The sequence below is a fragment of the Arvicola amphibius genome, chromosome 11, assembly GCF_903992535.2.
Source record: "Arvicola amphibius chromosome 11, mArvAmp1.2, whole genome shotgun sequence".
NCBI classification, from domain to species: Eukaryota; Metazoa; Chordata; class Mammalia; order Rodentia; family Cricetidae; genus Arvicola; species Arvicola amphibius.
This window is the reverse complement of record NC_052057.2, coordinates 113,570,962-113,595,693: the sequence shown is the minus strand read 5'-3', so window position 1 is coordinate 113,595,693 and position 24,732 is coordinate 113,570,962. Positions and strand designations below refer to the sequence as shown.

General features: G+C 41.5%; 1 protein-coding gene across 3 annotated transcripts; it reads left to right on the top strand.

Moving 5' to 3' along the window:
* Positions 1-2,123: 2,123 nt before the first annotated feature.
* Positions 2,124-2,639, top strand: LOC119826840 (protein tyrosine phosphatase type IVA 2-like). 3 transcript variants are annotated; one of them, XM_038348353.1, is made up of 2 exons: positions 2,124-2,218; positions 2,312-2,639. In XM_038348353.1, the coding sequence occupies exons 1-2, from the start codon at positions 2,124-2,126 to the stop codon at positions 2,637-2,639; spliced, it is 423 nt and encodes a 140-aa protein (XP_038204281.1). The 3 variants fall into 3 exon arrangements, with proteins under 3 accessions (XP_038204281.1, XP_038204280.1, XP_038204279.1); XM_038348352.1 differs by having other exon boundaries at positions 2,124-2,450; positions 2,508-2,639; XM_038348351.1 differs by having other exon boundaries at positions 2,124-2,639.
* Positions 2,640-24,732: the final 22,093 nt, after the last annotated feature.

The window sequence follows — 24,732 nt, the reverse complement described above, 5'->3', positions numbered from 1 at the left end:
AATTAATACTATGAAAGTGGATAAAATGGTGAAAGCTTTTTACCCATTTATTGCAGTCCTCATCAAAATTTCACAGAAATAGAAAAAAATTCTTACAATAATACACAAGACCCTGAATATCTCAAACAATCCTTAGCCAAATGAGCAATGCTCTAAGTATACAATGAGCAATCTCGAATTCTGCTACAGTGCCTCAGTAACAAATAGAAATGGTACTGACCCCAAACAGATTTGTGAAATAGAACAGAGAACTCAGAAATAAAGCCACATAGCTACAGCCCCTTGGAGAAATGACCACCTCTTCTAGGCATTGTCCTGGGAAAATTAGATATCCATGTGAAGAAGAGTGAACATAGGACTCACACTGGACAAAGAAAATAATTCAAAATATTTCGAAGATTTTAATGTAGGTCCTGAAACTTTGGAACTGCCGGGGGAAAACAGGAGAAACACTTCCAAAAAATAGGCACTGGCGAAAAGTTTCAGAAAAGAGCTTAAAAAAAAATAATTGGGAAATTTTGATAAATGGGAGCACATGAAATTTAAAAGATTTTGCACAGCAACGGAGATAGAAGAAAAGGGGGAATTCTTTGCCAACAATCTCCTGACAGGGGCTGATGATGTCAGATAAAGACCTCTTAAACCCAAACACCCAAAGTCCCAAATCATCCATTCATAGACTAAAGAGCTGGAGACTTCTGCCTGGAATGCCAATGGCCAATAAGCATTTGGAAAAAAAAAAAAAAAGTCTGGCATTATTAGCCTTCTGGAGAGTGCCAATAATTACTTTGTGGTCATGTAAGCCATGGAGAGGACTAGCTGCAGAAGGACAAAGGTCATGCCGGTCGGGATGTTAAAGAGCAGTCCTTACTCACTGGTGGTGTAGCCGCAATGAAGAGCTCTTGGGTGCCACCCACCTCTGAGATACTTGCATGCCTGCTTGCCACCTTCTACTCCTAACAGCCACCATACAGAACCAGTTTAGACGTCTGTCACTACGTGATGAATCAAGGAACCGTGGTATACAAACCCCGAAGTAAGTGATTTAGTGATAAAGATGAAAACTAAGTTTTGCACGAATATGGCAGGAACTAGGGACCACAGTGAGCAAAATAAACCAGATTTAAAAAGCTTAGTATCCGATTTTTCATCATAAGCCAAAATATAGATTTTTAAATATATGTATTTCGGCTCATAACTAGAAGACATGAAAATGGGAGGAGGACTATTTGAGAGAAGGCAGAGGAGGAGAAAGGGTGGGAGAGGGACAAAGGGAAGCAGACAACAGCTATGAGCCAATATATGTGGATGAAGACGTCATAACGAAACTCATTGTTTTGCAAGCAAAACATAATAAATTTATAGCGGGGTGGCGGTGGTCCGATTGGCTAGGGTGCAGGGTCCATGGCTAGGCGCTGGGGTAGGGGGGCTTTGTCCAGCTCAGAGCAAGGCGAGGCCCTCTCGGCATCTGCGTGGTGGTGGCAGAGACTCGGTGGCAGCCGGGGAGGCAGGATGATTGCAAGGTCACGTGCCGCCAGCGGGCCTGGCGGGATGTGCAAGGCGTAGGCTGGCAGGGAGATCGCAGCTCCTCAATCACCGCAGGACTTTGGTGGAAAACACATTCCACATTTATGGCGATTCCGAATTTGAGAGTCAATTTCTGCCAGGCTCAGCACAGCAATTTCCCTGGCAAGTGACCTTGGGGACTCCATGTGCCGTGTTCAATCAACTGCGCCTTGAAGACTCTGGACACCTGGACACCGAGGCGGTCCTGAAAAGTAACTACAAGTACATTTCCTTTAATGACTCTGGTAAAATCAAGCTTCGAGTAAACAAAGGTCAAAGACAACCACCACTGTTGTCTCTCTCTAGTGTCTAAATGTAGGCCGGATAGATGAGTTCGGCACGTAGCTGGATGTTTCTGAAGTCTCAAGGAATCCATCTGCAGACGCTGAGGCCTAGGTTGAATTTGAATGAATTTTAAATACTTCTGCCCCATCTTGGAGACGCCTCATACAGAGTAAACAAGCCAAATAAAGAAAATAAAGAACAAAAGTAGTCCTTTCGATGATCTTAATGGTTTCGCTTTCCCATCACCCACGCGGGCACTCTCGTTTGCCATAATGAACATTCCAGCGCCAGTAGAGATCTGCTACGACAACATGCGTTTCCTGATAACTCACAACCCCACCAACGCTATGCTGCCAAAGTTCACAGAGGAACTGAAGAGCTACGGAGTGACAACCTTGGTCAGAGTTTGCGATGCCACCTACGATAAAGCTCTAGTGGAAAACTGTGGCATCCACGTTCTAGACTTGCCTTACACTGACGGAGCCCCACCCCCTGATGACTTAGTGGATGATTGGCTGAACCTGTTAAAAAACAAATTTCGTGAGGAGCCAGGTTCCTGTGTGGCCGTGCACTGTGTGGCAGGACTAGGAAGGGCTCCCGTGCTGGTGGCGCTCGCTTTGATCGAATGTGGAATGAAGAATAACGAAGCAGTTCAGTTTATCCGACAAAAACGAAGGGGCGCATTCAACACCAAACAGCTGCTTTTCTTGGGGCAGTACCGACCCAAGACGCGGAACAGGTCGCGGTCGCGCTTCAAGGATTCCACGGTGCACTGCTGTATTCAGTAGGATACAAGCTAAGGCTTTCTCCACTGACGCCTTGAGAGGGGAACTCTTGGCACCAGAAAAGCGATTCTGGAGTCTTTCCTGTGTCATCAGTGAGTAGGGGAATTCAGTTAATTGGTGCCGAAGCCAACAATGGAGAAATCCCTCTATAAAGTAAATAAATTAAGTAATAAAATTAGAAGGGGAAAAAAAAAAAAAAACTAACCCGTCCCAGAGCAACAGCAAAGAAAACCCGGACCCAGAGTCTGACTCCTGCATGCTAAAAGCACTCCCACCATCTGCCATGTTATGATGCCACCAAGAGGGCCTCGCCAGAGCCTGGCAACTGCGAACTTTTAACCTCCACAACTGTCACCTAAATAAATCTCATGATAAACTACCCAGCCTCCATTGTATTAAAACAGAAAAAAAGGCTAATATATTTGCCAGCTAACATTTACTAAAATTTTACTTTGTATTTCAGCTCGTTGGGGATATCCTCAGGGCTAAGTACAATACATGTAGCTTATTAAATGACTGGATGTGTGCGTGTGCTTGTGCACGTGTGAGTGTGTGTGCATGTGTGTGTGTGGTGAGCAAGTAAGTCCTGACTTGTTATTGATATTTTGCAATGAGAGCATTGCTCTGTTGTGCTGAGAGGCATACTTGCATGTGTTACCTTAAGAAAGTCACTGTTTAGCTTATAAAGATATTAACGTATTGAACATCAGCTAGAAACTGTCTATGGATGGAGGTAAGTTTCCTCCCAGTTGTTAGAGGAAACTTGTGATTTAATGGAGACGGGTAACTCAATGTACATCTTCAACAGAAACAAATCACTGAGGGCCACATTGTACCGAAGTCTGCACCGCTGGTAAAATACATTTTTATTTTCTTGATGTCTTAGGGAATTATTCAATAATTACTTTAATACTTTAAGGGAATTAAATTGCTATGTCTCTACCTGAAACAATTCCTCCATTATACCTACTCCTAAGGTGGTGTGCTTTCTCATGCAGATAGAAATAAATCTACCTTTGCCTCTCTAAACCATAATTGGCTCTCTCCATTCACAGAAGCTGTTAGCCTTCCTTGTTCTGCTGCTTCCCTGCTGGCTGCAGGGCAGAGCTCCCACTGCTTCTGTGAGAGGTAATCAGCAGGAGCTATTACAAGCTCATTTCTCTCCTAATTGGTAACCACAAGGCCAAGAACTGGTCCTGCAAGGCTGCTGTGAAAGTCACTTCTGAACCCCAGGGAGCAGCAGACAAACCATGGCCTGGTGGCATGGGTTTGCTCATAAAAACATATCAACATCAGGGTTCACCCCTTTCCAAATTCCTAACTTGCCTAGGTCTGCCTTGGGTCAACACTGCCTCTTCTTTGGACCCTATCAGGAAGGTGGGTTAGTCAGCCGACTCCCTGAGATTGTGACAGGGCCCATAGCCATCCTTAGTATGTAATGCTACACCACTGGCTGCAGCTGCTTTGGGGCAGTCTTTCTGTCGACTCCGTTCTAAACTCAAGCTGAAACATTTACAGTGGTCCTTTTGTTTCCCTTTCTGCCCCAGTCACTCGGGAATCTTCCAAGAGCTCCCACTGGATCAGCCTTTAAAACTGGACAGATTATATTATCATGCAAAGGAATGGAGAGTCTGTATATCCTTTTCTTGCAGAAACAGGATGCACATGGTCCTTAGGCTAACCACTGGGCAGGCTAGGTGGCCAACAGATCTGAAGGGCCCCACCTGTGATTCCTGGTCTCAGGACTACATACAGTTTGGGAGCATCACAGTAAATATGGCTGGTAGGTGTCAGAATGGGGTGGCTTGGCAGTCCCACCTGGAGTTCCCCAATTCCAACTTCTTTTCAAAGTTCAGTCGTGACACATAACTTGATGCGTTATTATAACTAATAGGGAAGATATATTTAAAATATATTCTGATTCAGTAATTAAAGACATTTACAACACAAATCTGGTGACCTGACTTTAACCTCTGAACATAAGGCAGAATAGAAAGACTCTGCAAAGCTTGACCTTCTTATATGTGCTAGATCATTCATACAGTCCCCAAACAATACTAATAATTCTAAAATTCTGGCAGATATTTAAATTCCTGTGGATATGTAAATATTGTCAGAATTATTTGGGGAAAAAAAGACCCAGCTAAACTTTGATACTGGAATGAGCTAGGCTTTGCACTGGAATGAGATGGGCTTTATGTTGGGTGCCAAGTGAATGCAAAGAGATCTGGCGCCTAATAAAAGGAATCCCACACTAGCTCAGAACTAAGAAATATGCAGGTATTTATAAATAGATAAAACTTACAAATCAGGATTCTCTGTGTAAATGATGGATAAAGATGAGAGCCAAACAAACCAAACAAGCAAAACCGGGGTCCAGGGGGAAAGACAGAAAGGATGCTTCCACATCCAGGTAAATAGTCTGTGAGGCCACATCCCAGTAGGCCAGTAGTTGTTAGCTATACACCTTCACGCAGCAGTTCTGAAATGACTGGTGTCCTTGTAAGAAGAGAGAACTGAACACAGGCACACACTCCAAGAAGAAATCTTGGTGAGGTCAGAGGCTGACCCTAGAAGAAAGTGTTTACAAGGCCAGCAAGGATTGCTAGCCTCAGTTAGAAGCCAGGAGAGACAAGTCTCTGCCAACCCTAGAATGGCTCCCTTAAGTAAGATATATAATTCCTTGTTCCCATATCCACCCTTCCTATATCCCAACCATCCTATTCTCCCAAGCTCTTCCCATCCTCCACTTTCACATGGCTCTTTGTCTTGGAGAGCGGTGAAAAGGGGGTATGGGTGGAAGGGAGGGGAGGGAAGGGGGAGGAGGAGGGAAGGAGATGGAAATCTTTAATAAAAAAAATGAGGAAAAAAAAAGAAGCCAGGAGAGAGGCATGGGATGGATTCTCCCTTGACATCCCCAGAGGACTCAACCCCTGCCTGATTCTGAAACCCCAGCCTGCTGAATTGTGAGGAAGTCAGTTCCTGTTGCCCAGAACCATCTGTTTCTGCTGCTTTGCTCCAGCACTGCCATGGGGCGAGCACAGTTTCCAGCTGTGTCCAGCAAACCCTGTGATCTGCTCACTCTTTTTCCGTCTAGTTCTCCGTGATAAATTTGACCCACTCCTCGCAAGGCATCCCATGAGCAGTCACTGACTAAGGCTAGGACACAGACATTTACACTCACACACCCTCTTGACCTTTGGAGAAGGAGAGAGAGGCTGCCTTCCGGATGTGGATATATGTGTCCTAGGGAACTGCACTGTTTCTACTTGGGACTTTTGAACCAGCTCCCATAGCAGGTGTCACATGACTTTGCTTTCTCTTAACCTATAGGCTGACTTATAAGTAGCACTCATGTATGTGTATGTGTGTATGCATGTTTGTGTGTGTACACATGTGTGTATGCATGTGTTACTGCGTTGTCTGTGTATCTCTCTTTATGTGCATCTCTGTATATGTCTCTGTGTGTTGTCTCTTTTCTTCCACCTCCCTCCTTCAGTGTATGTGTCTCTGTGTGGATGTCTTTGTGTGTGCATATCTCCTCCATCTTTCTCATCTCTGGGTTTGTCAGTGTGTATCTGTGTGTATGTTTTTATGTGTTTGTCTCTTTCACCTCTTCCCTCCCTCTGTGTGTGTCTCCCCACCACCTCCCTCTCTCTCTCTGACTCCCTTTCTCCCTCTCTCTGTGGCTGTGTGTAGTAGGCTTAGTTCTCACAAGTGACCTGATGGCCAAGTGATGATTCTCCAGCCTAGGAGACCTACTGTCATTGCCAGTGAGGACACTGAAGCGCACAGCATTTAAAGGCCCAGGGCTGCTGTGCATGGGAGAAGTGCTATGCCTGAGTTCAATTCCCCAAAAAGACCTTGGGGGAGCAGATCTCACAATGCCACCACACAGAGATGCTCTTCCCTCCTGAAAGCAAGCACGCCAAAGTGTTTGGTCAGAGGAGATGTTTCAAGGAAACTTGAGCCCATGAGAACCAGCAGTGTGGAAAGGTAAATGAAGCCACAAGAGCAGTGTATACTTCATGCTAAACAGCAAGTTTTCTTAAATCACCAGGAGCACGAATCAAGTAATTTAGTTTATCTCTTCCCTTTAAGCATGTAATAGCAAGTCTTTTTGTCATGGTTAAGTATACTGAAAATGTTTCTTGCGTAATTTTTTTTTTGATGTGGGACCCCTCTGTATGCTGTGAATATGTTTTATTACTATCGGTTAATAAAGAAGCTACTTTGGCCTATGGTAGGGCAGAATAAAGCCAGGTTGAAAATCCAAACAGAGATATAGAGAGAGTAGGTGGAGTCAAAGAGATACCATGTAGTTACTGTAGGAGAAAGATGCCGGGACTTTACTGGTAAGCCTCATGGCAATATACAGATTAATAGAAATGGATTAATTTAAGATATAAGAGTGAACTATGTCAGCAGAGCCATTGACCAAACTGTTGCAAATAACATAGTTTTTGATGATTATTCGGGTCTGGATGGCTGGAAAACATAAGCACAGACTCTGGTTACAATGTTTACTTTTATGACAGGCAGTAGCAGAAAAGAGTCATTCTTTCGTGTTTATATTGTAGCCGCACTGGAAAGCTGTTGCTAGTAAAAGGTACAACTTTCTCCCAGCGTGCACACCCCATCTTCTTTCTCTTGATTGAATCTCTTAGCGATACAGTGAGTTTGAGGGCATAGAGCAAGCAAATCTTGGCTATGAAAGATGAATATATTAAATATGAGGACTTTCACCACAGGAGATACAGGAAGAAGTGCTGTAATCTCCTGTCTCCATTAAGTAGAATTGTTTTAGAGAATTCAGGTTTCATAACTGTGTCATCTGCAGTAGTCAGTGTGACACCCCTTGTGAAAACACTCACGGCTACAGTCGGCAGATTCTTTCTCAGGAACAATAAAAGAGAACTTAGTCAGTTTTTCTTGCACATTTGGGTTCCGACAGAAACGCAATGTACATCGGGTATGAGTCACCCTCGTCAACAAAGAAGTAATACAGTTATTTCCAGCACTGAAGCAATCCCTCATGCATTCAACTGAAGAGCACAGTCAACGTGACCAATTTGCTATAAGTCTGAAAACAATACATTGTGTTAATCAGCACATTAATCACTGTGACAAAGTACTTATAAATCAGCTTAAAAGTCAGAAAGGTGTACTGGCCTCATGTCTAGAAATGTGCCTGCCAGTGGCCACTGGGCCTATGACAACACAGCACATCATAGCAGGAACACGTGATGTCATAGATCTGCTCATGCAGGAACAAGGACACAGATGACAAGGAGGTGCTGGCATCCAGTATCTCCTTCCAGGACAGGCTCCCAATGGCCCGAATTCCTTCTGCCAGGCCTCACCCCCTGCAAGTTCTACCAACTCTCAGTAGTGTCACAGGCTAGAGAGAACACAACTCTTGCTTGTGGTCCATCTGTGACTTCGGGAGTATCCACACTTTGATCTGTCGTGAGCTCCCTGCCTGGAATGAATAGACACATGTGTTCTATCTCCCCAGGAAAATCTCTGTCACGCACCGGGGCTGCAGTTAGTAAGAAACCTTCAGTGAAATCAAGGTAGTTACTGAATTAAAACCTGTAATAGATTGTGCAGAAATATGTCTGTGATTCAGGCGCCATCTCCACTTGTTACAGTCACAGCTTGAGTCTGAATGTTCACTTGACTACATGAGTCTTACAGAAGAGGGCCGTGCTGTGCCCAGCTGCAGTGAAATATCACTGACCTCTTTTCATACACCCAGTTCAAGTTGCTAACAGAGGTGAGCACGCCACAAAATCAGCAGCAACAAAAACACTCATCCACTCTTAAGTTAACATTGAGTGTTGGAGGGAGAGAGAGCTGCAGATAAGCCTGGTATTGCCCCTGCCCTGACCTCCTTACATAAACAGTTTTTCTTTACACATAGGCTTGCAGGAGTGTTTCAATACAACAGTGCTAATTCATTTACATATTTTAAATCAGTTATGTACTGGGCTGAATAGATCAGTACTGTAATAAATGCTAATCATGAGGGCTATATGATTACCCTATTTATGCATAACAAATTCTCAATGGTAAGGAAGAAACAAAAATCAGCCAAATGGCCCACATGTAAAATATCGCATCATCTCTGAGCTTTAAACTGCAAATACGACGGGTAGCTCATATCTAGCTTTCCTCAGATACTGCCTCATGATATGAATTTTGATGATCAAAATTATAAGAAAAGAAATTACTTTGTCCAGTGCTGTGTCTGATGTTCCTGCTCAGCCTGTTCTCCAGTTCTCACTCTGTGTACTTACCAGAGTGGTTCCTAAGGGTTAGTGGTACAGTGCTGTCTGGGCGGCATGCTCTTTTGGAAATGTCCCTCAGTTTAAAAGGCTGTACATGGCTCGCAGAGACTGGGAATGCAGTCAGGCACATCCTAGACCCCACTTAAAGCTTGGCTACAATAAAAACATTCTCTATTTGGGTCATTTCCCCTTCATCTTGGGTAAGGGAAGTGTAGCGGGTGCCGTCACCAAGGCTCACGCTCTTCCCTCTAATTCAAGCCATATGTGGGGCGCATGAGCAGCCTTTCCCACGGCGTCCACTTATTCCCCTCTCACTGTAACTCTGGGTGTGAGGAATGGGGAGAGACTGAGGTATGTTCAAAGCCATAAAAGTTTCAGTTGTGAATGTTCCAAAATATAGATGGATTTTTCTTAATTCGGACTTGAAATAGGTGTGGATCAGTCTGCAGTTGCCCGGGGCATGGATCTATAATGCACAACTAAAGTCTCACTGGCACCAGCGCATGTGTGTTACCAAGAGTCAGAGTCCTGTGTTGGCTCCTTCGATGATCTAACCGTGTGTCTTTCATAGTCAAGTAGGAAGAAAAAATACTTGAGTGAATATTTTGCTATACGACCAGAAAAACTCAACTTGGCCAATAGAAAAAAAGGTCCCACAACCCTCTCTGAGAGCATCTGTCACCTAAGATCAACCAGTGCAGATATCAAATACTAAATAGCAAATCACTTTGTAAATAATCACCTAGACCTAAAACCTTCTATACATTTCCAAGAAGATTTTTTTTATTCAGAAAACAACTGAGAACCAAAGAGAGAAAACAAATATATTTTTACAGATAGGGAAATTTATATTAAAATTCACATTTCAAATAATGGTTTGTAACGATGTCTACACAGACTACCTCTAAACTTTGGTGAGTGGATATAATTGTCTGTTTATAGTATGAAGAACAGATAAGAACTAGAGCTTCACACAGAATTGCAGTGTAGTGTTCCGTTCCAGGAGCCATTTCCTATTTTAAATATAAGTTTAAACATAGGCTTTATAGTTTCTATAAATTCAGTCTTTTCCTTCCCTATGGGGTAAGTTTTAAGCAAACGTCTTAAAACTGAATGCCCCGACAGAGTTGACTTATTGGCTCCTTTTCAGCACTGGGAAAGATGAGGAATAAAGCCTTTGTATCTGTCTCTGCCTGGTTGTCACGCTGACAGCTCAGGAATAAAGTCCCTCTTTCAGCCCTGGCTTTTCATATCTACTCGTTAATCTTGTTAGATTTAAGAAAACTGATACATTTTGATCTTAGTAGATGTCAGATCTCTCCTACAGAAAGATTAACAAGCCACAACTCTCTGTATCATAGAGGAACGGTAATGTGTAACTTCAAAGTTGATTGGTTCACTCTCAGCTCTGAATCATAATTCAAATTAACACATCCTATGGTTTTTGTGGCTACCTGAGATATTAACCATTGTGCTATTTGCAAATATGAAAATTGGAGAAAGCATGAACTTTGGTCATTCAAAAATGGATTTAGTGGCTGCCTCCCCCGCCTTCCATCCATGGCCTCTAAGTTTGTCATCTTCTGGAAATTTACTTTGCAGGCTGAGGGAATGATTCAGAGATAATAAATATAAAAGTGTCCATCATGCCCACTACAAAGTGGGTGTTGGGTAAATAAAAGTGATATTATTTTAGTTCCCATTCTTGTTGAGATTACTCAGCAAGGTTTAGCCATCTCCATTTAATTATGTGATTAAAATACCTCACAAGAATGGAGCTTCCTGGCATTTCACAAAACCTTTCACTTAAGACCCAAGTCAGACTTCCAAGCTGGAAGACTTCAGTTTGATCTTTCACGGTTTAGTGATTGCTCCCGTGTTAAGCATGACTCAGCAGAAATACTCCTGTGGCCACTGTACTGTGCCCCACTGGGAGGTCGTGAGGCACGTAGAGACACTGTCCAGGACAGCACAAGTTCCTAACGTGCCTGCTTGCTTTTACACAATTGGTAGTTGTTGTAGAATATTATTTTAAGATGCGTTACTTTTGTTTATGCTCTGGAACATTTGTTTAATGATGCAAAGATGTGTTTGCTTAAATAATATTCACCTGTGGTCAGGAGGTTGCAACAACAACGAGCTGACCTGAAGTTGTAGGGAGAAGCCAGGTGGAGAAGGTTTTTTAAGGGGGCCAATGTCTTTCATTTTGACTTGTGTTTAACACAGAAAAGAAGATAAGGAACCCCTAAAACTTAAAACTTTTTCTATCAACATGTCCAGAAACCCAGAGACATTTATTTTTGTGAGAGAACCTTAAAGGCTCAGGTTAACATCTACATCAAAAAAAAAAAAAGAAAGAAAGAAAGAAAGTCCACCAATAAGAGAACAGCTTACAAAAGTATATATACATTGATTCGCTCCACTGCCAGTGACTACTGCTTGCTTAGGAAAGAGCTGAAGAGAAACAGTGTTCTAGAATGTTATTGCATGGAGTAACAAAATATATACTCAGGCCATCTACAGGAATCCTGCTCCGGAAGCCTAAATCCAAGTGAGGCACTCCAAGCCAACCTTGTCAGGGACCTGACTCCTTGGCTTTCACAGCTGAGGGAGCCAACACTCCCTGCCTCTTGTACATGGAGATTGGTATTCAGGCCTAAAAGAATTGAGCTACAGAGGGAGCTGGAACTGCCTAGAAGTCACAGCCAGTTTCCAGTCTAGCAGGGAACCCTTGGGTGAGGGGCAGCAGAGTTGGCGCTAACTCAGTCAGCAGAGCCTTGCCTCTGGCTCCTAGTTTCCTGACAGGAAGGCTGCTTCCGTGACGAAGGCACTGTAATGGGACATGGAAAATGCCAGCATTAAGTACTTCTCTCCACCTTGCTGTGTGACCTTTTGGAATGAATATAATGACTGCATTGGCTCTGTTACCTGGCAGCAAACACTAGTCTTAGTGTCTCTACCGGCTTTCCGAGCTCTGAAGCTGGCTTGGTATTAAACACACTCCACAGACTCAGAGGCGGGAAGGACATCCTCAAAGTCTTTCACTGTGGTAACTCACTTGATTTTCTCTCTGTCACAGACTTGATTCAGTTCCACATCAAAAGGAGTCCCGACATCATTGACTGATGTCCTGACAGTCGGATGATCATGATGGCTGTAGAATATTTAGTGGGTGGTAGGATATATACAGAGGATGCTCTACAAAGGGGGAATTCACAACCTAGGAAGGATGCCAAAACCTTTTATCCCACTGTTCAGATAAAACAGAACCTCATGAGTTATTTTAGAATTTTCTTCTTGATGCCTTTGAAACGTGGTTGACTGTAAGAAACTCAAGCCTTGTGATATGATGCTGGGAAGAAGGGAAGGTGACTGACGTGCCACATTCTTACCAGTGACACGAATGAATGATGCTAACTAGGCCCCTGTCCTCACCTTGTTGCTAAACTTCCTTTCAAGGGGAGTCCTAAGCAATGAACCCCCCCTCACTGCTATATTTGGTCCCCATAATGAACAGAGGCCATATCCCATCCAGGGTTCACTCTGGAGAACGAATGAGTTTATTGACTCCTTACAAAGCATAGGGGATGGGCTCACTACAGAGGCATGGGGGCTTCTCCCAGCAACAGGCCACACCTGCAAAGCCTTGACCCAGCATGGATGAGGATTTCCCTGTAGCGGCATATATGGAGCCCCTAAGTCATGCCCGCATCTTCCCCTAGCATGTATCATATGCTATTCCCTACCTAACATTACATGCAATAAGGCAAAGTTACATATAACATGTGATAGAGGGGAGCTGGAAACTCAGAAAAGGGGGGTCTCAGTGACCATCCCTGTTAATGAGGGGATGACATTAGTCAACATACCTAACTGGGGTTGCTTCTCCTCCAACTGATGGCTGCTTGGGTCGGAGGACAGTCGTTCACAACACACCCCTCACCCCCCAGTACAAGGCCCACTCTCCATAGAGATCAAAAATAATTTTTCAAAGCATAAATCAGAGTGTTTGCGTTTCCCACAAAAATACATACACACTACACCTTCCACTGTTTCACCTCATAAGTGGACCTCACAAATCACCCAGCCCCCCCCCCCATGTGTTTCTCGGGCCCAGCCGATCCTGACTGCCAGCCGTGCTGATTCTTTGCCATCGCCCCATCTTTGGCAGACTAACCTCCACCAGTCCCAGCTTTTAAGCCTTCTTCATTGAGCCAGGTTTAGTCCCACTGGTCAAACCAAACATAACAGAACTTTTTGTTCAGAACTCATGTCCATGATATTGCCTCTACATTCATTTTCAAAAATATGGTTGAAAGGTGTTCAGAGCCTAGGGCCTCAGTTAACAGGGAAGATTGGAGACCTCCAAATAAATAATAAATAACAAATAAATAGATATCTACCATGAACAGCATTAACACTGGAGATGATGTGAACTGTAGGCATAGCAACAAGATCTCTAGAGAGGCTCCAGATGTGATCATTGTCTTACTCAGTGTTATTACTGTTGCCATGAAACACCGTGCCCAAAAGCAAGTGTATTATCCTCATACTCCACATCATCATCCTGCAAGGCAGTCAGAACAGGAACTCAAACAGGGCAGGTTCTGGAGGCAGGAGCTGATGCAGAGGCTATGTGGGGTGCTGCTTACTGGCTTGCTCCTCGTGGCTTGCTCAGTTTGTCTTCTTATTGAACCCAGGACCAACAACAGCACAGGAGATGGTACCAACCATAGTGGTCTGAGCCCTTCCCCAGCAGTCATTGATTAAGATGCCTGATCTTATGGAGGCATCTTCTCAATTGAGGTTCCTTCTTCTCTCTTCACACTAGATTGTGTGCAGTTGACATAAAATGAGCCACCACAACCATGGACATGTGAGGTAAGTTCACTAACCCATTGATAATACACAGTGGGCTGTTCTAAGAATGAAATAACTACATTCATCAAACAATGTTAGAAAGTGAAGGAGGAAGAAAACTTATCATAATTTCACCATAGAAAACAAGCGGTCATGTACAGCAGCCTAAGGCTGCAGCAGGGTCTTCAGATAATAGTGAAGGTCTTATAAAAGAACAGTAGAGATAAAAAATTCTTAGCTCATTGCATTGTGATAATTCTCTTGTACACTGTAAAGATTTGTCACTTGTATTGGTTTGATAAATTGATGATTGGTCAGTAGCCAGGCAGGAAATATAGGCAGGGCAACCAGACTAGGGCAATGCTGGTAAGAAGGAAAGCAGAGTCAGATTCAGAGTAAGCAAGGTGAGAATGCTTCACTGATAAAAGGTACCAAGCCACATGGCTAAACATAGACAAGAATTATGGGTTAATTTAAGCTGTAAGAGATAGTTAATAATAATCCTGAACTAAGAGGCCAAACAGTTTATAATTAATATAAGCTTCTGTGTACTTCTTTGGGGCTGAATGACTGTGGGACCAAGTAGGACAGAAAGTTCCATCTATAAATAATGACCAATGTGGAACAAGAATTTCAACTTAAAGCCTGAAAAAGCTTTAAAAAAGATTCTAGACAGACAAGAACAGAGTTAAGCACAGCTTTTTGGTAACCATCTTTTCTCTGGTAGGCTCTGTTAAGAGAGGCTTCCTGACTCAATGTTAGAAGCAAAAACCTTGCAGTTCTTTTAAGAGGCTCTGCCATCAAACACTTAAATGGTGTTTATGAGCAGCCATAGAACTAGAAACTCTTCAGAGTTGTGGCAATAAGTCTGGCTCCCACCAGTACCTCCACCATGAATCTAGACTCTCAAAAAGCTAGGGATTGGGGTAGAATCAGTCACCAAAACTACAGCTTTAATCAGACATATTGCTTAGCATATTGAAGACTCATGTGATGAGAAAAAGATAGAGATACAGTAAGACAGATTCAGGAAAAAATAGTCTAAATGGTTTACAGTGTGTTTAAAAATATATGAAGGCTTGGGAGAGAAAAGAAAAAGGATAAAAGAAATCCTTAAAGAAAAGCAATAGAGTAGTCAGGCATGGTGGTTCACACCTTTAATCTCAGCACTTATGAGGCAGAGGCAGGCAGATCTCTGAGAGTTCGAGGCCAGCCTGGTCTACAGAGTGAGATCCAGGACAGCCAAAGATACATAGAAGACCTTGTCTCAAAAAGCCAAAAATTTAAAAAAATAAAAATAGAGCATATAGAAAAGCTATATAGAGACAGAAAACACACATATGTTGTGTTTTCTTTGAATACTATATGTTGTGTTGTCTTTGAGTTGTTTGAGTGCTAAGGAAAGAACAACAGCTGCTAAAAGACATCATTTATAATCAACTCTCATACATCTTATGTTTGATGCTCTACATCTCCAGAATCAAGCTCACGTTCCTCACTACGATAATCATTCTACCATGAAACCACACCCCAGCTTACCCAGTCTCTAGATTACATCATTTTTTTCTTGGTTTGTATTTAATCTTGGGTTGTTTGGTTTGTTAGTCAGTTATCATAAATACAATGGAATATTATATAATGTCTGGTATACACTGTGTTATTCCATCCAGGTTTGTGTAACTACATTGTGGGGCATCCCTGATAACTTTGTCTAATGATGCAGTTTCACAATGTATACCTTCTTTTAAGTATCATGTGATTGTATAGCAGCTTTAAACACACCACACACACACACACACAAAGAGAGAGAGAGAGAGAGAGAGAGAGTGAGAGAGAGAGAGAGAATCACCCTTCTTTCTTGCCATAGTTTAAATTAAAAACTGTAAATCTGAGTCTGGGAACATGGCTCAGTAGGTACAGTGCTTGCTGCACACGTGTGAGAACATGAATTCAGTCTTAAACATACACACACAAAATTGTGAGTCTTCTTAGGATTCTTCAACTTTGACATTGTGATTATTTTCAGAGAAATTACAAAACTCAGGCCTTGGAAATGAATCAGTATATCCCACAGGCCCGCACTAGACTCCGAAGCTGAGGAGGCAAACGGCCTCACTCCTTTCTGAAGAGCCACTGTTCATCAGCTTCCGGGCATGTGTTATAGCTGCTCAGGTTGTCCTCATTTGCCTAACTTGCCTTTGATCCATATTGCTCCCCAAAACCCATGTTTCCTATTCACTCTGTACTTCATTGGGGATTATGCAAAACGTGTAGAATTCAGTGATAAAATTCGAGTCCTTCATGTCAAGCTTTAATCAAATGGGGCCTCAAATGTAGTTGTTTCTTCCACTGTATCTGATGTTTAAACTGGCATTAGTATTTACAGATCATTTTCTTTGACCTCCCTATCACATAGAAATCTAGCCTCTGTACTACAGGAATTGTGTCTCAGGAACAAGGTTTGTATATTCTCATATGTTTCAATGAGAGCAATATTTATGTTGGAGGGACATTGATCTTTTAATGAAAGTAACAAATATGGAAGCATTTGCATGTTCACATCCACACATATGGTGATTTAGCAGCAATCTCCAACATCCTTGAGCCATCTGAAGCAGGTCCACAGATCACAGATGGAGCATCATGTCTGCACAGAGAAACACTGAGAAGCAGGCACGCTGGTGCTCACTGCTGCCAGCACGAGCAGAGTGGCCTGTGTCCTCCAACTCACCAGAAAGAAAAACATAAAAGGTGAATAAAAGTACTTTTGGAAATTGCTTTGAAAGTATTGTATATTTCAACATTCCAAGCCCATGGAGTGATCATAGCTTGATATCAAAAAAATCTGCCTGTGCCACAGTTATGCCTTCCTTCACATTCTAATAGAGCCTAAAACACTTCAGTCAGAATCTACGCCTCTCACTGATCTGCAGGATATGCATAGGAATAAAAGACAGTACATAGTGATAAAATGACTGTCTATATTCAGAGATGTGTGAAATTTAATGTAAAGTGAACTGCTCATATAATGTGAAGCTTGCTACTGCAGTATGTTTTCCTTCTGATTTCGGTGAATTGCACCGCAGTTCTTCCATATAATTTAAATATGAGCTGAGTGAAGTAGTACAAAATTAGAATCAAGATTTGTAACATTGCATGCTCAATTAAGAACTTTGCAAGGTCTGCTGAGTAGAGGTGTGTGCCCCAGCTCACCTAGGAAGTCGGCTCCACACTTGGTGATGGCTCCTAATTCAACTTTCCTCTTAGCCTCACTTTCTCTACCCTAAGCCAATCGTCTCTGTTGGCTTCATGTCTGAGGCATACGCTGCAGTGACTCATGAGAGCTCAGAAGAACTAAGAGTACTTCTAAAAAGAGTACAGGTACTTCAGGTGGAAGGAAGCAGAAGGAGGAACAGGCCCGGAAAGGAATAAAGAGCTAGTCAATCACATGTCAGAGAGAGAACACCAAGATGAAATGTATTTAGCTGAATTGCTAAAGATATGCAGAGCGTGAATACCAGCCGCAGCAGATGGCATTGCCCAACCTGCATCAAATCAAAGCATCTGCAAGGAGAGTTATGACCACTGGATTCTTTACATCCTTTTAAGAAGCTTGAAGTATTATATTTTTATTCTGACCTTCACTTAATGACTTCAGTAAATGTTCTTAATAAGGAATTATGATTACCTTTTATGGGTTCAGATTAAAGGTAACCTGATTCCTTGCAAGAGTGATTTACAAAGTTAATGCCTAAATTTCTCATTCTTTACTTTATCGAAAATCTACATAGTAGATTAATATGTATATAAAGGCTAAGAGTTTGGATAAAACCATGGCTTTATGAGCAGACTTGCCTTCACAAGTTTTGAAAATTCATATAAATAATCAAAAACTTGCTGTACCATTTTAATAGAAATCTACATTTTCCTGGATAATTTTCTCCTTTTGATTTTTGAGAGTTTTATACATATATACATATGCACACCATTTCTGCCCCCCCTTCCCATACAACTTCTTGTTTTTTAATAAGAGGCAGCTAGCAGGTGACCTGAGATGGGAAGAATTGAGATGGGAAGGTGGGAGGAGTTGGAAGGAATAGAGGGAGGGGAATGGTGATCAGGATATACTATATAAAAAAATCTTTTTAATAAAAAAAAATCAATGATCCTTTTATCCTATAAGAAACTTTTTGACTAGATGCACAATACAATAAGTCCAAGCCTTTGCCTTTTAAAATTTTGTCTCAAACGCCTAGGGACAGAAGTAGTTAAAATTTTTATATAAAAATATAAACTAAATATATGGGGATAGGATTTAAACTACATCCAAGATTACTTTCTTGTTTACCTTACACAAATACCTGAAGGTAATTTTTATAAAAAATGTTTGTTTAGCCACATTGTAACTATTACATATAACAGGAATGTTAATGTAAAATTTTACACTTTGTTTGTACTTAGATGTTCCAAATTTTGGTGCATTGCAGACTTCAGATTTTCAGATTATCCATGTTGCATGTATATAAAGTTTGAGTTTTGTTATAAAATTACCATCAAAAGGTATTGCTGTGATCCACGGGACTATGAGAATTACGGGAGTTAGAACTTAACTGCTTCAAAGTCTCACATAAAAACAAGCCTTTTCGTAGCTTCACAACATGCTGTGAATGCACTAGCCTTTTATATTTTCACAAGTAAATTTTAAATGAAACCACATTCTATCCTTTTAATAGGTGCTCAAATAGACAGACACGGGACAGAAACAGTGCTAATAGTGATCAAACTTTTACACATCTGGCTATGATTGTTACCTGTAGAAAGGCTGTCTGCTCACAATGTTGATCCCGACCTGTTTGCTCTTTTTGTCATTCACATAGTGTTAGGGAATTAGATCACTTATGATAAATGTCTTCAGTTATTCTGCTAGCAAGTGACATTATGTACTGGTAAAGATGGAAATGAAGCCAGCCTGGTCTACAAGAGCTAGCTCCAGGACAGGCTCTAAAGCTGCGGAGAAACCCTGTCTCGAAAAACCAAAAAAAGAAAAAAAAAGATGGAAATGAAGTAGAACTATGCTTCGTAAATTTCATTTGCAGACCTACAATGGAAAAAATGAAGTTCAATAAAGATGGCATATGCTTGTTTGAAAAAAAAATGGCTAGAAACCAAGACTCAAGAAATCATACCTTGGCCAAAGTCAGAAAACAGTAGGACCAAGGCCACATATCTATCTCCCTTATTAGACTGGATGCCTTTCCATGTTCAAGGGTCATTACAACGAGCTTTAAGAAAACAATGAAAGAATTCTACTATAAAGTTTAACAATGTGGTGGTTGGTTTAAATTGTCAACTTGGCACAACCTAGAATCACCTACAAAATCTCAATGGGGGAATATCTGGACTAGGGTGGTCTATAAGTATGCTTATGGAGAATTATTTTGTCTATGTTAATTGAAGTGGAAGATTTAGCCATGGGTAGGTATCATCATTTTCTAGGCAGGGTATTTTGGCTTACGTAAGGCTAAAAGTATATGCAGAAGAGACAAGAAGAGTATAAGAGCCACAGCTGATGGGTGGCTCTACAGAAACTGTGTCTTCCAGACACAGGAGAAGTAATGTACAAATGAATTCATGAAGACTGGGACAGCTCACACTGGTCCTACACAGGTTCAAGCCAGATAAAATCTCAGCACTGAAAATGGAAAGTGGATCCAAAGCCCCACCCATTACCAAAATGCTCTTTGTAATTGATACTTGCTGGCCAAGGAAAAAAAAATGGTTTTCTACAATAGAGTCTCACTGGGTACATCCAGGGAAGGGCTTATGCCCAGAAGTAGATGGCCAAAATAGAGCAAATACAAGGTTAGGGTGCCATTTGGGGAAAGACTTAGTGTTTGTTTTGACTTGTTTTGTCTTATTTTTCTTGGCTTTTTTGTTTTCTTTTTCTTTCTTTTATTTTGAGAAAGAAAGGACATGAAGTTGGGTGACTAGGGAGGTAGAGAGGTCTGGGAGAAGGTGCGAGAGAAAGCATCATCAAAACATATTGTATATAAATTTTATCACAAAGTCTCTCTTTGATAAATTTTATTTTTATTATCAAGACAAATCGCATCTACTTATGGAGTACAGGATAATGGATGGATCCAATGTGGGATGGTTAAATCAAGCCAATGAGTAGCTATCGTATCATTTGTCATTTTGCTAAGAAGCATATGAAATTTACCTTCCCTACCATCTTAACCTTCCGTGTTATACACCTCAAAACCCTTATACACCTGCACACCTGAAATTATGTGCACTTTTCATGCTCCCTCTCTCCTACTTCCTCATTCCCAGCATCTCACAATTGTCATTGTACCCCCACAAATGAATTTGCTTAGACTCTATGTATAAGTGAGATTGCATAGTTATCTTGCTATATCTGGCATAGTTCCACTTAGCGTAATATCTTCCATGTCCATCTATGCTATCACACATGACAGGGTTACCTTTTTATAGAGATAGAGAAATGTCTTACTTTTAATCCTTTCTTCATTAATGAGAATGCGGGTTGATGATTCTATGTTAACATTTCTTGAGCATTGCTTGCATGGAAATGAGATGCAGGTATTGCATGCATTGACTTCATTTCCTTTGGATAACAAAAAGAAGTAGAATAATTGGATCATGTGTTTATTCTATTTTTAGGTTCTGGAGGAACTTACATTGTATTTTCCCTAATGTATATACCAATTTACAATCCCACAGAGTTTGCAAATATTACATTTCTTTCCAATTTGGCAATAGTCATCATTTGTTAATTTGATAATGTCGTCTCTAACTGAAGAGGGGAGGTGTCTTGGTGTAGCTTTAATTTGTAGTTTCCTAGTGATTAGTCATGTTCAGCAACTTGTTTCCCTTTTAATTTTTATTCCAGGAAATGCCTATTCAGGCCCCTTGCTCATTTAAGACAGTATTATTTGCCTACAAATGTGTTTTGTATGCTTTGGACATTAAGCACCTCTTGATATGTATATTATTTGCAAATACTTTCCCATCTCAGGAGCTTCTGTTGACTTTTGTTTTGCTATAAAGATGCTTTGTACATCGACACAGTCCAGCCTACTATGTTTTGGTTTTGGCAGGCCCATGTCTGTTCTATCATGTTTTGGTTTTTGGCATGTCTATGCCCTACGTCTCTTATCTAAAAAGTCATTTTCTAAATGACTAACATTGTCCTTCTTCTCTGTGTTCTAGTCATCTTATAGTTTAAGGTAATATATGTAATTCCTTAATCCATTTTAGTCAAGTTATGGCTTCCTGGAGCCATCCGTTTGGGATGAAGCTTTTTCAGTACCCTATCTTCTATTTTAGTTCATTTCCAATGAAAGCGTGTCTGGCTCTATTTGTTATTTGGCTTTTGATGACTCTGTTTTGTCCCATTAGAGAACCCCTGAAACAGCTTTAATCACATTGACCTGCACTAAACTGCAGCTAAGACTTCAGATGATCTTCCTTTAAATCGAGGCAGAGTAAAAACCTAGCTGTTACTCATGATTGTCCTACAGTGTACACAGCTTCACTGTTAGCAGCAATATATTCGAATGCTAGGAGAAATTCTATTTAGATCCCATATCTTGTGCTCTTGCAATGATTTCTCATAAAGCAAGACTTTCTATTCTCCTTTCCCCCTTTATCCAGCTTGAATTGATTCTGTCCTACTCAGAGAATTACCTGAAGTTACTTCTGCACTGCACTGCAGTCTTAGCAAGTGTATCTTAGAGAGCCTGACAGAAAAGTGGAGAGATTCTTATCACCTGGAGATGACAGAAAGGAGCTGTGACTCATTGTCATCTTGAGGGAGACAATGCAGTTTCAACAATTTTTGTAAGAAAAGCTACTCAAATTCTCTGGTGGGTCAAGTGGTTCTGATTAAGAAGTTTCGAGCACAGAATAAAAATCAAAACTTACTTTTCTATTTTTCTTTTAACAGATGCAAGAAACTTCTGAATTTCCTAAAACTGCAAGACTAATGTGGTGGGGGCTGGAAGACGGCTCCGCTGAGTAAGGTGCTTGCTGCTAAAGCTGGCGACCCAAGTTCGATCCCTGGGACATACATGTTGGAAAGACAAAACTGACTCTCCCAGGTTGTCCTCTGACTTCTGTGCCCCAAGACCCACAAAATAAGTAAATAAAATTTTGTTTTAAAAAAAGAATAAAGAGATGAGATTATTGCTGGTAACATCCTAGAAACTCTCCCAGCTGCATAACCTCTTTTAAAACATGCAATGCCAAATCCTATTTCCAGGAAAAATTTTGATTAGATGAATTGTCAAGGATCCACCCTCGGATTGCTGGTCCAAATATCACTCTGCTTACACGAGCTGGATGCCCTCTGTCTAAGTGTTTTTGTTATGTGCTAAGCAAGCCCATCTTGAGTGGTTTATGGACAATTTCCCCTCAGTGCTAGAGAGCAAGGGCCACCCACTCATCACAGTTGTTTACATTCTTCTTAGAAAAGTCGCTCCAAGCCCCATCATTGGTGTGTCTAAAGGGTGCAAGGCAAGAGTTTTGCTAAGTTGTCAACCTGCTTTTAGGTTAGAAACAGCCAATGCATACTTCCAACACTGACTTGCTAGAGATGCGATTAAAATGTCAGGCCGCATCCACTTCTCGTGATAAATTTGTAATCCTATAACTGTGCAAAGGCAGCTGGAAAATTTGACCTGACTTTGCTTCCATTTTACCTTATAGTGAATAAATAAAATATAATTATGAGAATAATTATTCACAAGAATGGCTCACTGAGGAGTCGTTGTGCTGACCTACGATTTTCAGCTCAACGGGCATGAAAGGGAATACACTGTAATTCTAGCATCTGAAGAGAGGAACGGGCTTCATCCCTACAGCTGCAGGAACTGAAGAGCTGCAGTAGTGGAGTGATGTCCTGGATGCTCATGACCATATCACAGGCACGGTCCAATGCGCACAGAGCACTTGGTTCGTCCTGCATCATGTATAGATGGCCCTTTCATGAAAACCAGCATTCTTAACCTAACGAGCTACAGATTCACTCTGCAGATTGATTATGGAGCAACTCCAGTGTCCAAGGAGAAATAATGCCAAAAAAACAAGATAAGTTACTGCCTCTCAGTCTTCCTTTTCCATCTTTTGGCATTGCTTCCACAGGCAAATATTTCAATAGAGGAGGTTTTAACTGGAGATGGTTGACTATCAGGAGACTAAAATTTAGAGGTGACAAATATGGCTTAGAGTTGTCAAGAAGAAAAAATAATTATCTTTTAATGAATTGATAAAACTCTTTAGCAAACATAAAAGAAATGAAAATTTTAAGATTATTCAAGGATTACCATGGATGAAGAGCCTGGACATGTTAGAGAGGATGGCGTGAGGGTTAGAACCATAGCCATAGAAGATGTCATGAGGGTTAAAACCATAGCCATAGAGGACAGCATGAGAGTCAGAACCACAGCCATAGAGGGTTAGAACCCTTTTCTTGGCTATCAAAGACAGTCCTAGCTAATATCCTTACATTAACAAGAATCCACAGGTTGACTCACAAGAAATAAACATAACAAATATATTTAATAATCTCTATGTCTGTGTGTATGTCATATGTCTGTATATGTGTTCATGTGAGTTATGCACAGTGTGGGTGTACATGCATGTATGTGGGTCTTCCTCAGTCATTCTCCATCTTATTTCTCTGAGACAGGGTCTCTGTTAATAGAGCTCACTGATTCAGAAGGCTGGGCTGACAGGCAGTAAGGTGCTTTGATCTTCCTGTCTTACCTCAGCTGCTGAAGCGATAGACACCTATGCCAGATCTTTTTCTCTAGGTGCTGGGGAGTTAGGCTCTGGTCCTTATGCTGGTTTCACAAGGACTTTCCTCACTGACCTATACTCCTAGCCATTGATCATAGTTTTTATATGATATATGAGCTTCCGATCAAAGACCAAAGATCCAGGGTGGCTATGCATTTGTCTACACGGGTTCAGTAAAGCACTGATCACCATTTTAAAAAAAGGTGAGGAGACAAAAGCACCATGCAGCGATGCAGTAAGAGTAGAATCCCAGCCATACCCCCACTGAGATGCTTTGAGATGCTTTGTGGCCGTGGTACGGAGCACACCTTGCCTCTGAGCCCATGGCATGCTCCCTTTGGAAGAGGGGTTTTCAGTGCTCACAGGAGACAAGTTACATTGGGAATTTCTAAGGTCAGTGACGACACAGAAAGAGAAAAGAAAAACGGAAGCAGTATTTTTAGGCTTTACTGCTTGGTTTACAGAAAAGCCACTTGAAATTCGACAACCCTCACCCTCATAAGCCATTTTCTAGAGAAGGAATTCTAGTTTCTGTGACTTGCTGTAAGGAGAGGAAGGGGGGTCGGGGGGAAAGGCAGATAAGAAATCTGACAGATTTCACATTTGGAGGCCTGTTTCTGAGGTCTTGTGATGCCCAATGCTAGGACGACTAAACAGTGGGAGTGAGTTTGGAAACAGGGCCAGGGATGGAGTACGTGGTTTACTCAAACTCAGGCTCCACTTGAGTGCCATTCCGTTTCCACATCCGTAACATCTAGTCCATAAGATTCTTGGGAAACATGATCGAGACAATTTGTAAAACCGTTTGCTGATCACGTACACAACTGCTAGTGAAAAGATTAAAAAAAAAACCTTCACATCTGTAGCCAAATGTCCTATGTATTATTACGTTTATAGCTTCAGAGCTCAGCACACACTAAACATTCAGGAAAATCTTTTAAAATTGTTTCATATATTATATATGCGCTAAAAGTCTTCTGCATATCCCCTTGCCACAGAAATGCCAACCCTCCCTTTCTAAGCTGCTCTGCTCAAGTGTGGTCCTGCTGGAGACATCCTCATAATTGCTTCTTTCCCCTGAAAGGACCTGTGTGGGATCTGTGTGGGCGGTTTTCTCT